This window comes from Pelodiscus sinensis, chromosome 18 (genome assembly GCF_052426305.1).
Source record: "Pelodiscus sinensis isolate ZL-2025 chromosome 18, ASM5242630v1, whole genome shotgun sequence".
NCBI classification, from domain to species: domain Eukaryota; kingdom Metazoa; phylum Chordata; order Testudines; family Trionychidae; genus Pelodiscus; species Pelodiscus sinensis.
Window position 1 is genome coordinate 9,506,507 of NC_143069.1, and position 17,007 is coordinate 9,523,513.

Here is a 17,007-nt window from a genome sequence, read left to right on the forward strand (position 1 = left end):
GTACTTATTTCGATTAACTACTCATATCTGTTAAAGGCTACGTCTTTCAGTTAAAGCATAATATTGGAAGCAGTAGCTTTTCCTTTCTGAAAATGTAGCTCATTGCATGTGAAGTGGAAAGAGAAGACGATTTATGCAATATGTTCCAAATTATTTCCCAGATCTGTGGATGAATACAATACAGGCCATCACATAGCTATGGTGAGGAACGCACCAATCCCGTAATCGGAAACCTTTGTCACTTAAGTGGAATGAGTGAGCTTCTCCTCATAGTCTCAGGTAATTTATAATTGTTATATTGTGCACTACCAACTACACAACATCGCAGAGCCCACGGTCTCTAAGTCTAACAAAATGCAACGTGAGATTTTATTTTTAGGGGCGAGGGGTGGCACGGGAGGAAGGGAGATCCCAATGACCTTGAACTTTAAATGGAAAGAAATGGGTTCCTTGTCCTGTGTAGTCCAAAATCCCGTTTTCCAGGAGAAAGGCTGTCCTGGAGTGTAGTATGGAAATGTAAAATAAGCCCACTGATTTGGGCAAAGATTAGATTTTCTTTTCAATTGAAAAGCAGTTGCTGGATTCAGAAGAGGGAAATAGTAACATTGATATGACACATGGGAAGTTTAGCTCCTGAAAGTGGCCATATGCCATTGACCGAGTAGGGGAAAACAAACAAACAAACAAACAAACAAACAAACAAACAAACAAACAAATAATCCCGTGCTTTCTGTGAAGTGCCATATCCATGGGAAAACTAACACATAAGCAAACACACACACACACATACACACACACACACACACGCACACACCCCCCTGTCACTGCTGTTGCAAGCTCAAACGGGAACACCTTGTTTAGGAAATGACTACAGATTGCCAAGAATTTCAAATGCATAACAGTCATCCTGATTCAGACCAAGGGTCCCTCTGGCCCAGCATCTTCTCTGCTGACGGTGCTCAATGCCACATGCCCCAGAGGAAGTGAACGGAACAGGTAATCCTCACATGATCTGTTCCTTGTCACCCATTTTCAGCCTCTGAAAACAGAGGCCAGGGACACCACGCTTCCCCGTGCTGTCTACTACGTCCTGATGGACCTAGCCTGCGTGAATTTATCTCGTTCTTTTTTGAAATGCTGCTCCGGATAGCAACATCCTCTAATCATTACTGTGCTTGAGGAAATTATGGAGGGGAAAGTTAACTTCTGACAACCAAATTTTTGATGTATTCTTTTAATAGCTTAAGTCTGAGATCAGGTACAGACCCCAGTCTTTTCTGTCTATTAGTAATTATGTTGAATAAAAACCCCTGACCACAAAGTGGCATGGGCACCTTCTCAGCAGGTCCTCTCTGAGGAAGCTCGAGAACTTGCATCTCAAATAGTGTCCCTCCGCCCCCCACGCACACACAACAAACACATTTACCTGAAGAACGTGGCTAACTTGAGGCTCTCATGAGCCGCGGAGGCACGGAGTCTGTCTGAAAGAGCTTGACCAATCAAGGCAGAGAAGGACGTTAGTCCCAATTCTGTATGTAAAATTATATTCTCTTACCTGACTGTTCCAGCTGTTCTAATTTCTTCTGCAACTGACTAATTTGCAGGTCGGGCTCGGAAGTTGAGACTTTCTTCTCTAGGACAGTTTTCCATTGCTGCAGCTCATCTCTGGTGGCAAACTGCATGCTCTCTATAGTTTTGAGCTTTCCTTCTATTTCCTGAGGGACTTTTTGATCAATGCAGGACAATTCAGCAGTCAGCTGTTTTATCTGATTTTGTAGCTGGGCTTCTGAATGTGTTTGGACCACTTTTAATTTCTCATCCAGTATCTTCTTGATTTCCTGCACACTGCCTTGAATCTCTTCCTTCAACTGCACTTCCATGTTCTTTTCTAAAAGTAAGGAAGTGTTCTTTTTTAAAGTACTTATTTCGATTAACTACTCATATCTGTTAAAGGCTACATCTTTCAGTTAAAGCATAATATTGGAAGCAGTAGCTTTTCCTTTCTGAAAATGTAGCTCATTGCATGTGAAGTGGAAAGAGAAGACGATTTATGCAATATGTTCCAAATTATTTCCCAGATCTGTGGATGAATACAATACAGGCCATCACATAGCTATGGTGAGGAACGCACCAATCCCGTAATCGGAAACCTTTGTCACTTAAGTGGAATGAGTGAGCTTCTCCTCATAGTCTCAGGTAATTTATAATTGTTATATTGTGCACTACCAACTACACAACATCGCAGAGCCCACGGTCTCTAAGTCTAACAAAATGCAACGTGAGATTTTATTTTTAGGGGCGAGGGGTGGCACGGGAGGAAGGGAGATCCCAATGACCTAGAACTTTAAATGGAAAGAAATGGGTTCCTTGTCCTGTGTAGTCCAAAATCCCGTTTTCCAGGAGAAAGGCTGTCCTGGAGTGTAGTATGGAAATGTAAAATAAGCCCACTGATTTGGGCAAAGATTAGATTTTCTTTTCAATTGAAAAGCAGTTGCTGGATTCAGAAGAGGGAAATAGTAACATTGATATGACACATGGGAAGTTTAGCTCCTGAAAGTGGCCATATGCCATTGACCGAGTAGGGGAAAACAAACAAACAAACAAACAAACAAACAAACAAACAAATAATCCCGTGCTTTCTGTGAAGTGCCATATCCATGGGAAAACTAACACATAAGCAAACACACACACACACATACACACACACACACACACGCACACACCCCCCTGTCACTGCTGTTGCAAGCTCAAACGGGAACACCTTGTTTAGGAAATGACTACAGATTGCCAAGAATTTCAAATGCATAACAGTCATCCTGATTCAGACCAAGGGTCCCTCTGGCCCAGCATCTTCTCTGCTGACGGTGCTCAATGCCACATGCCCCAGAGGAAGTGAACGGAACAGGTAATCCTCACATGATCTGTTCCTTGTCACCCATTTTCAGCCTCTGAAAACAGAGGCCAGGGACACCACGCTTCCCCGTGCTGTCTACTACGTCCTGATGGACCTAGCCTGCGTGAATTTATCTCGTTCTTTTTTGAAATGCTGCTCCGGATAGCAACATCCTCTAATCATTACTGTGCTTGAGGAAATTATGGAGGGGAAAGTTAACTTCTGACAACCAAATTTTTGATGTATTCTTTTAATAGCTTAAGTCTGAGATCAGGTACAGACCCCAGTCTTTTCTGTCTATTAGTAATTATGTTGAATAAAAACCCCTGACCACAAAGTGGCATGGGCACCTTCTCAGCAGGTCCTCTCTGAGGAAGCTCGAGAACTTGCATCTCAAATAGTGTCCCTCCGCCCCCCACGCACACACAACAAACACATTTACCTGAAGAACGTGGCTAACTTGAGGCTCTCATGAGCCGCGGAGGCACGGAGTCTGTCTGAAAGAGCTTGACCAATCAAGGCAGAGAAGGACGTTAGTCCCAATTCTGTATGTAAAATTATATTCTCTTACCTGACTGTTCCAGCTGTTCTAATTTCTTCTGCAACTGACTAATTTGCAGGTCGGGCTCGGAAGTTGAGACTTTCTTCTCTAGGACAGTTTTCCATTGCTGCAGCTCATCTCTGGTGGCAAACTGCATGCTCTCTATAGTTTTGAGCTTTCCTTCTATTTCCTGAGGGACTTTTTGATCAATGCAGGACAATTCAGCAGTCAGCTGTTTTATCTGATTTTGTAGCTGGGCTTCTGAATGTGTTTGGACCACTTTTAATTTCTCATCCAGTATCTTCTTGATTTCCTGCACACTGCCTTGAATCTCTTCCTTCAACTGCACTTCCATGTTCTTTTCTAAAAGTAAGGAAGTGTTCTTTTTTAAAGTACTTATTTCGATTAACTACTCATATCTGTTAAAGGCTACGTCTTTCAGTTAAAGCATAATATTGGAAGCAGTAGCTTTTCCTTTCTGAAAATGTAGCTCATTGCATGTGAAGTGGAAAGAGAAGACGATTTATGCAATATGTTCCAAATTATTTCCCAGATCTGTGGATGAATACAATACAGGCCATCACATAGCTATGGTGAGGAACGCACCAATCCCGTAATCGGAAACCTTTGTCACTTAAGTGGAATGAGTGAGCTTCTCCTCATAGTCTCAGGTAATTTATAATTGTTATATTGTGCACTACCAACTACACAACATCGCAGAGCCCACGGTCTCTAAGTCTAACAAAATGCAACGTGAGATTTTATTTTTAGGGGCGAGGGGTGGCACGGGAGGAAGGGAGATCCCAATGACCTTGAACTTTAAATGGAAAGAAATGGGTTCCTTGTCCTGTGTAGTCCAAAATCCCGTTTTCCAGGAGAAAGGCTGTCCTGGAGTGTAGTATGGAAATGTAAAATAAGCCCACTGATTTGGGCAAAGATTAGATTTTCTTTTCAATTGAAAAGCAGTTGCTGGATTCAGAAGAGGGAAATAGTAACATTGATATGACACATGGGAAGTTTAGCTCCTGAAAGTGGCCATATGCCATTGACCGAGTAGGGGAAAACAAACAAACAAACAAACAAACAAACAAACAAACAAATAATCCCGTGCTTTCTGTGAAGTGCCATATCCATGGGAAAACTAACACATAAGCAAACACACACACACACATACACACACACACACACACGCACACACACCCCTGTCACTGCTGTTGCAAGCTCAAACGGGAACACCTTGTTTAGGAAATGACTACAGATTGCCAAGAATTTCAAATGCATAACAGTCATCCTGATTCAGACCAAGGGTCCCTCTGGCCCAGCATCTTCTCTGCTGACGGTGCTCAATGCCACATGCCCCAGAGGAAGTGAACGGAACAGGTAATCCTCACATGATCTGTTCCTTGTCACCCATTTTCAGCCTCTGAAAACAGAGGCCAGGGACACCACGCTTCCCCGTGCTGTCTACTACGTCCTGATGGACCTAGCCTGCGTGAATTTATCTCGTTCTTTTTTGAAATGCTGCTCCGGATAGCAACATCCTCTAATCATTACTGTGCTTGAGGAAATTATGGAGGGGAAAGTTAACTTCTGACAACCAAATTTTTGATGTATTCTTTTAATAGCTTAAGTCTGAGATCAGGTACAGACCCCAGTCTTTTCTGTCTATTAGTAATTATGTTGAATAAAAACCCCTGACCACAAAGTGGCATGGGCACCTTCTCAGCAGGTCCTCTCTGAGGAAGCTCGAGAACTTGCATCTCAAATAGTGTCCCTCCGCCCCCCACGCACACACAACAAACACATTTACCTGAAGAACGTGGCTAACTTGAGGCTCTCATGAGCCGCGGAGGCACGGAGTCTGTCTGAAAGAGCTTGACCAATCAAGGCAGAGAAGGACGTTAGTCCCAATTCTGTATGTAAAATTATATTCTCTTACCTGACTGTTCCAGCTGTTCTAATTTCTTCTGCACCTGACTAATTTGCAGGTCGCGCTCGGAAGTTGAGACTTTCTTCTCTAGGACAGTTTTCCATTGCTGCAGCTCATCTCTGGTGGCAAACTGCATGCTCTCTATAGTTTTGAGCTTTCCTTCTATTTCCTGAGGGACTTTTTGATCAATGCAGGACAATTCAGCAGTCAGCTGTTTTATCTGATTTTGTAGCTGGGCTTCTGAATGTGTTTGGACCACTTTTAATTTCTCATCCAGTATCTTCTTGATTTCCTGCACACTGCCTTGAATCTCTTCCTTCAACTGCACTTCCATGTTCTTTTCTAAAAGTAAGGAAGTGTTCTTTTTTAAAGTACTTATTTCGATTAACTACTCATATCTGTTAAAGGCTACGTCTTTCAGTTAAAGCATAATATTGGAAGCAGTAGCTTTTCCTTTCTGAAAATGTAGCTCATTGCATGTGAAGTGGAAAGAGAAGACGATTTATGCAATATGTTCCAAATTATTTCCCAGATCTGTGGATGAATACAATACAGGCCATCACATAGCTATGGTGAGGAACGCACCAATCCCGTAATCGGAAACCTTTGTCACTTAAGTGGAATGAGTGAGCTTCTCCTCATAGTCTCAGGTAATTTATAATTGTTATATTGTGCACTACCAACTACACAACATCGCAGAGCCCACGGTCTCTAAGTCTAACAAAATGCAACGTGAGATTTTATTTTTAGGGGCGAGGGGTGGCACGGGAGGAAGGGAGATCCCAATGACCTTGAACTTTAAATGGAAAGAAATGGGTTCCTTGTCCTGTGTAGTCCAAAATCCCGTTTTCCAGGAGAAAGGCTGTCCTGGAGTGTAGTATGGAAATGTAAAATAAGCCCACTGATTTGGGCAAAGATTAGATTTTCTTTTCAATTGAAAAGCAGTTGCTGGATTCAGAAGAGGGAAATAGTAACATTGATATGACACATGGGAAGTTTAGCTCCTGAAAGTGGCCATATGCCATTGACCGAGTAGGGGAAAACAAACAAACAAACAAACAAACAAACAAACAAACAAACAAACAAACAAATAATCCCGTGATTTCTGTGAAGTGCCATATCCATGGGAAAACTAACACATAAGCAAACACACACACATACACACACACACACACACGCACACACCCCCCTGTCACTGCTGTTGCAAGCTCAAACGGGAACACCTTGTTTAGGAAATGACTACAGATTGCCAAGAATTTCAAATGCATAACAGTCATCCTGATTCAGACCAAGGGTCCCTCTGGCCCAGCATCTTCTCTGCTGACGGTGCTCAATGCCACATGCCCCAGAGGAAGTGAACGGAACAGGTAATCCTCACATGATCTGTTCCTTGTCACCCATTTTCAGCCTCTGAAAACAGAGGCCAGGGACACCACGCTTCCCCGTGCTGTCTACTACGTCCTGATGGACCTAGCCTGCGTGAATTTATCTCGTTCTTTTTTGAAATGCTGCTCCGGATAGCAACATCCTCTAATCATTACTGTGCTTGAGGAAATTATGGAGGGGAAAGTTAACTTCTGACAACCAAATTTTTGATGTATTCTTTTAATAGCTTAAGTCTGAGATCAGGTACAGACCCCAGTCTTTTCTGTCTATTAGTAATTATGTTGAATAAAAACCCCTGACCACAAAGTGGCATGGGCACCTTCTCAGCAGGTCCTCTCTGAGGAAGCTCGAGAACTTGCATCTCAAATAGTGTCCCTCCGCCCCCCACGCACACACAACAAACACATTTACCTGAAGAACGTGGCTAACTTGAGGCTCTCATGAGCCGCGGAGGCACGGAGTCTGTCTGAAAGAGCTTGACCAATCAAGGCAGAGAAGGACGTTAGTCCCAATTCTGTATGTAAAATTATATTCTCTTACCTGACTGTTCCAGCTGTTCTAATTTCTTCTGCAACTGACTAATTTGCAGGTCGGGCTCGGAAGTTGAGACTTTCTTCTCTAGGACAGTTTTCCATTGCTGCAGCTCATCTCTGGTGGCAAACTGCATGCTCTCTATAGTTTTGAGCTTTCCTTCTATTTCCTGAGGGACTTTTTGATCAATGCAGGACAATTCAGCAGTCAGCTGTTTTATCTGATTTTGTAGCTGGGCTTCTGAATGTGTTTGGACCACTTTTAATTTCTCATCCAGTATCTTCTTGATTTCCTGCACACTGCCTTGAATCTCTTCCTTCAACTGCACTTCCATGTTCTTTTCTAAAAGTAAGGAAGTGTTCTTTTTTAAAGTACTTATTTCGATTAACTACTCATATCTGTTAAAGGCTACGTCTTTCAGTTAAAGCATAATATTGGAAGCAGTAGCTTTTCCTTTCTGAAAATGTAGCTCATTGCATGTGAAGTGGAAAGAGAAGACGATTTATGCAATATGTTCCAAATTATTTCCCAGATCTGTGGATGAATACAATACAGGCCATCACATAGCTATGGTGAGGAACGCACCAATCCCGTAATCGGAAACCTTTGTCACTTAAGTGGAATGAGTGAGCTTCTCCTCATAGTCTCAGGTAATTTATAATTGTTATATTGTGCACTACCAACTACACAACATCGCAGAGCCCACGGTCTCTAAGTCTAACAAAATGCAACGTGAGATTTTATTTTTAGGGGCGAGGGGTGGCACGGGAGGAAGGGAGATCCCAATGACCTTGAACTTTAAATGGAAAGAAATGGGTTCCTTGTCCTGTGTAGTCCAAAATCCCGTTTTCCAGGAGAAAGGCTGTCCTGGAGTGTAGTATGGAAATGTAAAATAAGCCCACTGATTTGGGCAAAGATTAGATTTTCTTTTCAATTGAAAAGCAGTTGCTGGATTCAGAAGAGGGAAATAGTAACATTGATATGACACATGGGAAGTTTAGCTCCTGAAAGTGGCCATATGCCATTGACCGAGTAGGGGAAAACAAACAAACAAACAAACAAACAAACAAACAAACAAACAAACAAATAATCCCGTGATTTCTGTGAAGTGCCATATCCATGGGAAAACTAACACATAAGCAAACACACACACATACACACACACACACACACGCACACACCCCCCTGTCACTGCTGTTGCAAGCTCAAACGGGAACACCTTGTTTAGGAAATGACTACAGATTGCCAAGAATTTCAAATGCATAACAGTCATCCTGATTCAGACCAAGGGTCCCTCTGGCCCAGCATCTTCTCTGCTGACGGTGCTCAATGCCACATGCCCCAGAGGAAGTGAACGGAACAGGTAATCCTCACATGATCTGTTCCTTGTCACCCATTTTCAGCCTCTGAAAACAGAGGCCAGGGACACCACGCTTCCCCGTGCTGTCTACTACGTCCTGATGGACCTAGCCTGCGTGAATTTATCTCGTTCTTTTTTGAAATGCTGCTCTGGATAGCAACATCCTCTAATCATTACTGTGCTTGAGGAAATTATGGAGGGGAAAGTTAACTTCTGACAACCAAATTTTTGATGTATTCTTTTAATAGCTTAAGTCTGAGATCAGGTACAGACCCCAGTCTTTTCTGTCTATTAGTAATTATGTTGAATAAAAACCCCTGACCACAAAGTGGCATGGGCACCTTCTCAGCAGGTCCTCTCTGAGGAAGCTCGAGAACTTGCATCTCAAATAGTGTCCCTCCGCCCCCCACGCACACACAACAAACACATTTACCTGAAGAACATGGCTAACTTGAGGCTCTCATGAGCCGCGGAGGCACGGAGTCTGTCTGAAAGAGCTTGACCAATCAAGGCAGAGAAGGACGTTAGTCCCAATTCTGTATGTAAAATTATATTCTCTTACCTGACTGTTCCAGCTGTTCTAATTTCTTCTGCAACTGACTAATTTGTAGGTCGGGCTCGGAAGTTGAGACTTTCTTCTCTAGGACAGTTTTCCATTGCTGCAGCTCATCTCTGGTGGCAAACTGCATGCTCTTTATGCTTTTGAATTTTCTTTCTATTTCCTGGGAAATTTTTTGATCAATGCAGGACAATTCAGCAGTCAGCTGTTTAATCAGATTTTGTAGCTGGGCTTCTGAATGTGTTTGGATCCTGATTAATTTCTCATCCAATAACTTCTCTATTGCCTGCACATTGTTTTGTTTTTCCACTTTCAACTGCTCTTCCAACTTTGTTTCTAATGACAAGGAAGATTTTATCAGATTTTATTATAGATTTTATGTTAATCAATTCATGATATCTGTTAGTGGGTACATATTGTAGTGGCAGCGTTACGAGAATAACCTATTACTTTTATGAACAGGATAATATTGTAATCGGTACATTTCAGCTGTTAAATATGTAGCTCATTATCTTCTCAATGTCATACGAGATGGGAGAAATTGCAGACTTAAAAAGGGCAAAAATAGTGCCTATCTAGACAAAAATGAAAAAAGTACAACACTGTATATTGTAAACCAGTCAGCTTCATTTCTGTGCCAGGATGGATAGTGTTGTAAATAATTATTAATTTACAAATATCTTGATGATAATAGGGTGATAAATAACAGTTAGCATGTATTTGTCAAGAATAAATCATGTCTTTATAAATTTTGCAGATGATTCAACCTGGGATTGGCTGCAAGTGATTTGGAGGACAGTATTATAATTGAAAATGATGGGAACAAACTGCATTAATGTTCCAAGGTTAATAAGGAAAAATGAATATTCCTCCACTAGGAAAGACTAATCGGTGTCAAAGATACAAAATGGGAAAAAACAGTCTAGATAGTGGTGCTGGAGGGGGATATAGTTGTCATAGAGGACCACAATCTGCATGTTAGTCCACATTATAACACCGCTAAAACCAGCTAACGTCATTCTGGGATGCATTGACTGGAGTGTTGTAAGGAAAACCAAAGGAGTAATTCCGCTCCACTCTGCACGATCAGGCTTCAGTTGGATTATTGTGTATAGTTTTGGGTGTCAAATTTTAGGAAAGATGTGGAGAAATTGGAGAAGATCCAGAGATGGGAAACCAGGATGATTACAAATCTGGAAAAAAATGACCTATGAGTCCCCTTTCTATCCACCTTATTTGTTCATGGATCCAAGCCATAGTTCCTTAATTTGTTATCAAGAATGCTATGAGAGGTTAAATCAAAAGTTCTGATAAAATTAAAGTAGATAACATCCGCTGCTTTTCTCATAGTACCATGTCAGAGTTTTATTGGTGTTTGAAATCTTTTAAGCTGCTGGTATAAGTAAGTAATGGACACTGTAATCTGCCTGGATACTGCTAGGAAATTTGCCCAGTAACCAGTGAGGTGTAAAAGGACATTTGATTAGTAGCAGCCTGTGTCCATGTTCCAGCTCATGAAGAAAGAAGACTGAAGACAGAAGGTTGGAGAACTTATTATGCCCCCTGTTTATGAAATTTGGCTTCTGAATATGAATATATATAACTCAAGGGTGCTTTAGACAAAATGCCTCATGATATAATTTTAAAGTTAATTTATGCTGAAAATGTGCATTCTATTTTACACATGCATCGTGTGACATTAGAAATATTAAGTGTGGATCTGTTTATAATTCTATATAAGCTAATAATGTCCATTAGTGATATTCCAGAAATATAATAGCCCGAATGCTCATGATTTACACCTGTTTTGTTTTTCTTGTGAACCTGGATTGTGGTTGGTGATGTTAGCATAGGTAGCTGGACCACCTGATCATGGAGCCCATTTTGTACATGATGCTTTTACTCTCATGGTAACAAAAAAATTGAACTGAACAAAAATAATTCCAGACCTGGGAAAAAGAGATTTAAAGGGGAGATCCAAACAATAGTCATAGTGGGCTGGTGCCAGAGACCCCTATTTATCACCCAAGATGCCTATTGAAAATATTTAAGACTAAAAAGGGGAAAGGATCAGGCCCAAGCTAGGAGGCTCTCCAATGAGAGAGTTAATTAGAGCAACTGTTAGGGTAAGAATTTGCATGTAACAAATTTATTAATGTATTAGGGGTAGCTGGCTTGATTTGTTTACTATAATCGGCCTCTTTTCAATTGCTAACACTTAAATCCTGCATTCAATGTTTAATAAAAACAATTTTGCTGATTATCAAGCACAGTGTAAACAATTGTTACCTAAGCGGGAACAACCACTGTGAATCTTTGTCTGATAAAGAGAGTTAATCTTCATATTTTCCCAGTGTAAAACTTTCACATAAAGGAAGATAACTTTATTAGGGTTTTGGTCCTATTTAGGGTGGTGTTCCTGGGTGCTGACAATTCCCTGTACTGAAGCCCTTCCAGAGCTGAGATGGTTCAATGTTTGTGTTACTATGCTAGGAGGTGGTGACCCGAACTTTATGCCTTGACTGGGAAAACCAGAGCTTCTAGCCTACCAGGACAGGGCTGTGGGGCATACCAGAGGGTATCATGGAATCATAGAGCTGGAAAAGACCTCAGAAGGTTATCAAGTCCAGTCCCCTACCCGAAGCAGGACCAATCCTAACTAAATCAACCCGGCCAGGGCTTTGACAAGCTGAGACACCTCTAGGGATGAAGAATCCACTACTTCCCAAGGTAACCCATCCTAGTGCTTCACCACTCTCCTAGTGAAATAGTTTTTCCTAATATCCAACCTGGACCTCTCTCACCGCAACTTGAGACCATTGCTCCTTGTTCTGCCATCTGTCACTACTGAGAACAGCCTCTCTCCATCCTCTTTGGAAGCTCCCTTCAGGAAGTTGAAGGCTGCTATGAAATCCCCACTCACTCTTCGCTTCTGCAGACTAAATAGATCCAAATCCCTCAGCCTCTCCTCATAAGTCGTATGCTCCAGCCCCCTAAACATTTTGGTTGCCCTCCGCTGGACCCTCTCCAATGCGTCCACATCCTTTTTGTAGTGGGGGACCCAGAACTGGACGCAATACTCCATATGTGGCCTCACCAGAGCCGAATACATGGGAATAATGACATCTCTGGATCTGCTGGCAATGCTCCTCTTTATGCAACCTAATATGCCATTAGCCTTCTTGGCTACAAGTGCACACTGTTGACTCATATCCAGCTTCTCATCCACTGTAATCCCCAGCTACTTTTCTGCAGAACTACTACTTAGCTGGTTTGTCCCCAGCCTGTAACAATACTTGGGATTCTTCCGTCCCAAGTGCAGGACTCGACACTTGTCCTTCTTGAACCTCATCATATTTCTTGTGGCCCAATCCTCCAATTTGTCTGTGTCACTCTGGACCCTATCTCTGCCCTTAGGCCTGTCTACCTCTCTCCCTAGCTTAGTATCATCCGCAAACTTGCTGAGGGTGCAATCAATCCCCTCATCCAGGTCATTAATAAAGATATTGAACAAAACTGGTCCTAGAACCGAACCTTGGGGCACTCTCCTAGAAACCTACCACCATCCTGACATTGAGCCGTTGATCACTACCTGTAGGTAGGTGGGCTTAGTGGTATCACCAGCACACGGGCTGACACTCTCAAGGAGCCCCTATGATTAAACACAGCACAGTCACCTATTTACCATCATTTCTGATCTTGTTCTTGGTGAGGATGTTTCTGGGTCTGAGTTCCTGACCAGTGGCTCCTGGGCTTGGGTCAGCTCTTGACAGGCAAATTGGGGTTTCTCGTCTGCTATCCTCACTCTGGTTTTCTGTATAGAATCAGTAGAGTAGAGACATTAGCACATTTCTGTTTTTTTTTATTTTCTTCAGGCATTATGGGATTGTTATATGCCATTAGCATCCCTTTGTTTCAGTGCATTTCAAAAAGACATGAGTCAAGGAGGAAAAATCCCAATTAACTCTTAATTCTATTCCTGAAAAAGAGTAGACCATTAAAACCAACTCATCTGTGTACTATTTTTCCATTGCTCATAGACTTGAAGGCCAGAAGAGATCAATCATTCACATTACCACCACTCGTCAGAATTTTATTTTATTAAGCAATTCCTCTATTTTCTCAGCACCTTTTCCTGTAACATCACAGAAGGAGCCCTGCATCTTCAGGACTAGACTGATCTCACTCTTATCCACGTGAGTGGAGGGAGCAGGAAAAATGCTCTATTACTGCCCATGAGAACTGGGATAATAGCTCAGCACCAAAGAAAGAAGAGAGAAGAGAAGCAGGTTTGCTATCTCACAGTGAGGGGGGGAGGCACACTAGTGCTGGTCAATGTGTTTTAAAGATGAAAAACTTTCCACTGATACAGGTGTGGAAAATGATCAACGTATGTCCCACTAGAAAAGGGAAAGGAAAGGCTTTGGTGACACATTTTACTGTGGCAGCTGGGATTGTGTGTCTGGGAATGTTTGATCCTTTGTTTCCTTGATTGCCTTTGATCAGCCTCCCCCAGTGTGGCTAAGGAGGAGGTAGGCCTGACCTAGGTGAGCACACTTTAAAAGCCAGAGGTAAAGTGACCAGGGGAGAGAAGTGGATAGGGGGCTGCAGACAGGAGAGTTAAAGAGGGAGTTTGACAGAGTGAGTCCTAGTATGGTTAGGAAGACCTTCAATACCTGTGCCAGCACTGTTTATGTTGCCTCCATCTGAGCCTATAGTCAGATCATCTGAGCATGGATGCCTCTACCCAGTTCCTGCTGTGTAGTGGTCGTGGTACATGTAGGTACCAATGACATAGGGAAGGGTAGGAGAGATGTCCTGGAGGTCAAATTTAGGTTTCTAGGAAAGAGACTGAAATCCAGGACCTCTATGGTGGCATTCTTGGAAATGCTTCCAGTTCCACACGCAGGGCCAGGTAGGCAGGCAGCGCTTCAGAGTCTCAATGTGTGGATGAGACGATTGTGTAGGGAAGAGGGGTTTGGATTTATTAGCAACTGGGGACACTTTTGAGAGAGGGGGAGCCTATACAGGAAGGATGGGCTCCACCTAAACCAGGGTGAACCCAGAATGCTGGCATTAAATATTAAAAAGGCAGTAGAGCAGTTTTTAAACTAAGAGATGGGGGAAAGCCGATTGGTGCGGAGATGCACGTAAATCGGAGGGAGATTTCTCTTAGAGGAGGATCCATTGATAGAGATTCTCTAAGCTGTGGTCAGAAAGAGAGGAGGGGAGAGGGCAAACCATGGGCCAGAGCAGACAAACAACTGCATACAAAGGAATCCAATGCATCAGGGAAAGGCAGACAAATAAGCAGTGGCAAATTTTTAATGTGCTTCTACACAAATGCTAGGAGTCTGACTAATAAGATGGGTGAACTAGAGTACCTCGAATTAAAGGAGGAGGTTGACATAATAGGCATCACTGAAACCTGGTGGAATGAGGAAAATCTGTGGGACACAATCATATCGGGATATACAATATATCGAAAGGATATAGCAGGCCGGGTGGGTGGCGGAGTGGCACTGTATGTGAAAGATAATGTAGAATAAAATGAAATAAATATATTAAATGAATCAACATGTTCAATAGAATCACTATGGATAGTAATTCCATGCTCCAATAATAAGAAATTAGCATCAGGGATATATTACCGACCACCTGACCAGGACAGCGATACTGACATTGAAATGCTGAGGGAGATTAGAGAAGCTACCAAAATAAAGAACTCTCTAATAACGGGGGATTTTAATTATCCCCATATTGATTGGATACATGTCATCTCAGGAAGAGAAGCGGAGATAAAATTTCTCAATGGCTTAAATGACTGCTTCTCGGAGCAGATGGTGCAGGAACCCACAAGGGGAGAGGCAATTCTCGATTTAGTCCTGAGTGGAGTGCAGGATCAGGTCCAGGAAATAACCGTTACAGGACCGCTTGGGAATAGTGACCATAATATAATAACATTCAACATTCCTGTGGTGGGAAGAACACCTCAGCAGTCCAGCACTCTGGCATTTAATCTTAAAAAGGGGAATTACACAAAAATGAGGAGGTTAGTTAAACAGAAATTAAAAGGCACAGGGACTAGAGCCAAATCCCTGAAAGCTGCATGGAAACTTTTTAAAGACACCATAATAGAGGCCCAACTTAAATGTATACCCCAAATTAAAAAACACAGCAAGAGGCCTAAAAAAGAGTCACCGTGGCTTAACCACCATGTAAAAGAAGCAGTGACAGATAAAAAGATATCTTTTAAGAAGTGGAAGTCCAATCCTAGTGAGATAAATAGAAAGGAACATAAACACTGTCAAATCATGTGTAAAAAATGTAATAAGAAAAGCAAAAAAAGATTTTGAGGAACAGCTAGCCAAAAACTCAAAAAGAAATAACAAAATGTTTTTGAAGTACATTAGAAGCAGGAAGCCTGCTAAAAAACCTCTTTATGCTTTTGAATTTTCTTTCTATTTCCTGGGAAATTTTTTGATCAATGCAGGACAATTCAGCAGTCAGCTGTTTAATCAGATTTTGTAGCTGGGCTTCTGAATGTGTTTGGATCCTGATTAATTTCTCATCCAATAACTTCTCTATTGCCTGCACATTGTTTTGTTTTTCCACTTTCAACTGCTCTTCCAACTTTGTTTCTAATGACAAGGAAGATTTTATCAGATTTTATTATAGATTTTATGTTAATCAATTCATGATATCTGTTAGTGGGTACATATTGTAGTGGCAGCGTTACGAGAATAACCTATTACTTTTATGAACAGGATAATATTGTAATCGGTACATTTCAGCTGTTAAATATGTAGCTCATTATCTTCTCAATGTCATACGAGATGGGAGAAATTGCAGACTTAAAAAGGGCAAAAATAGTGCCTATCTAGACAAAAATGAAAAAAGTACAACACTGTATATTGTAAACCAGTCAGCTTCATTTCTGTGCCAGGATGGATAGTGTTGTAAATAATTATTAATTTACAAATATCTTGATGATAATAGGGTGATAAATAACAGTTAGCATGTATTTGTCAAGAATAAATCATGTCTTTATAAATTTTGCAGATGATTCAACCTGGGATTGGCTGCAAGTGATTTGGAGGACAGTATTATAATTGAAAATGATGGGAACAAACTGCATTAATGTTCCAAGGTTAATAAGGAAAAATGAATATTCCTCCACTAGGAAAGACTAATCGGTGTCAAAGATACAAAATGGGAAAAAACAGTCTAGATAGTGGTGCTGGAGGGGGATATAGTTGTCATAGAGGACCACAATCTCCATGTTAGTCCACATTATAACACCGCTAAAACCAGCTAACATCATTCTGGGATGCATTGACTGGAGTGTTGTAAGGAAAACCAAAGGAGTAATTCCGCTCCACTCTGCACGATCAGGCTTCAGTTGGATTATTGTGTATAGTTTTGGGTGTCAAATTTTAGGAAAGATGTGGAGAAATTGGAGAAGATCCAGAGATGGGAAACCAGGATGATTACAAATCTGGAAAAAAATGACCTATGAGTCCCCTTTCTATCCACCTTATTTGTTCATGGATCCAAGCCATAGTTCCTTAATTTGTTATCAAGAATGCTATGAGAGGTTAAATCAAAAGTTCTGATAAAATTAAAGTAGATAACATCCGCTGCTTTTCTCATAGTACCATGTCAGAGTTTTATTGGTGTTTGAAATCTTTTAAGCTGCTGGTATAAGTAAGTAATGGACACTGTAATCTGCCTGGATACTGCTAGGAAATTTGCCCAGTAACCAGTGAGGTGTAAAAGGACATTTGATTAGTAGCAGCCTGTGTCC

At 41.6% G+C, this 17,007-nt stretch overlaps 1 protein-coding gene across 1 annotated transcript in view; it reads right to left on the minus strand.

The window, feature by feature from the left end:
* LOC142823418 (uncharacterized) overlaps nucleotides 1-17,007 on the minus strand; it is a 58,210-nt gene that overhangs the window by 22,298 nt on the left and 18,905 nt on the right. The window contains exons 7-13 of the mRNA XM_089770395.1: nucleotides 15,629-15,841; nucleotides 12,886-13,014; nucleotides 9,204-9,536; nucleotides 7,291-7,623; nucleotides 5,374-5,706; nucleotides 3,465-3,797; nucleotides 1,556-1,888 (exon numbers count right to left, since the gene is read on the minus strand). Of these exons, the coding sequence (XP_089626521.1) occupies nucleotides 1,556-1,888; nucleotides 3,465-3,797; nucleotides 5,374-5,706; nucleotides 7,291-7,623; nucleotides 9,204-9,536; nucleotides 12,886-13,014; nucleotides 15,629-15,841 (2,007 nt within the window). The remainder of the gene's footprint in view (nucleotides 1-1,555; nucleotides 1,889-3,464; nucleotides 3,798-5,373; nucleotides 5,707-7,290; nucleotides 7,624-9,203; nucleotides 9,537-12,885; nucleotides 13,015-15,628; nucleotides 15,842-17,007) is intronic.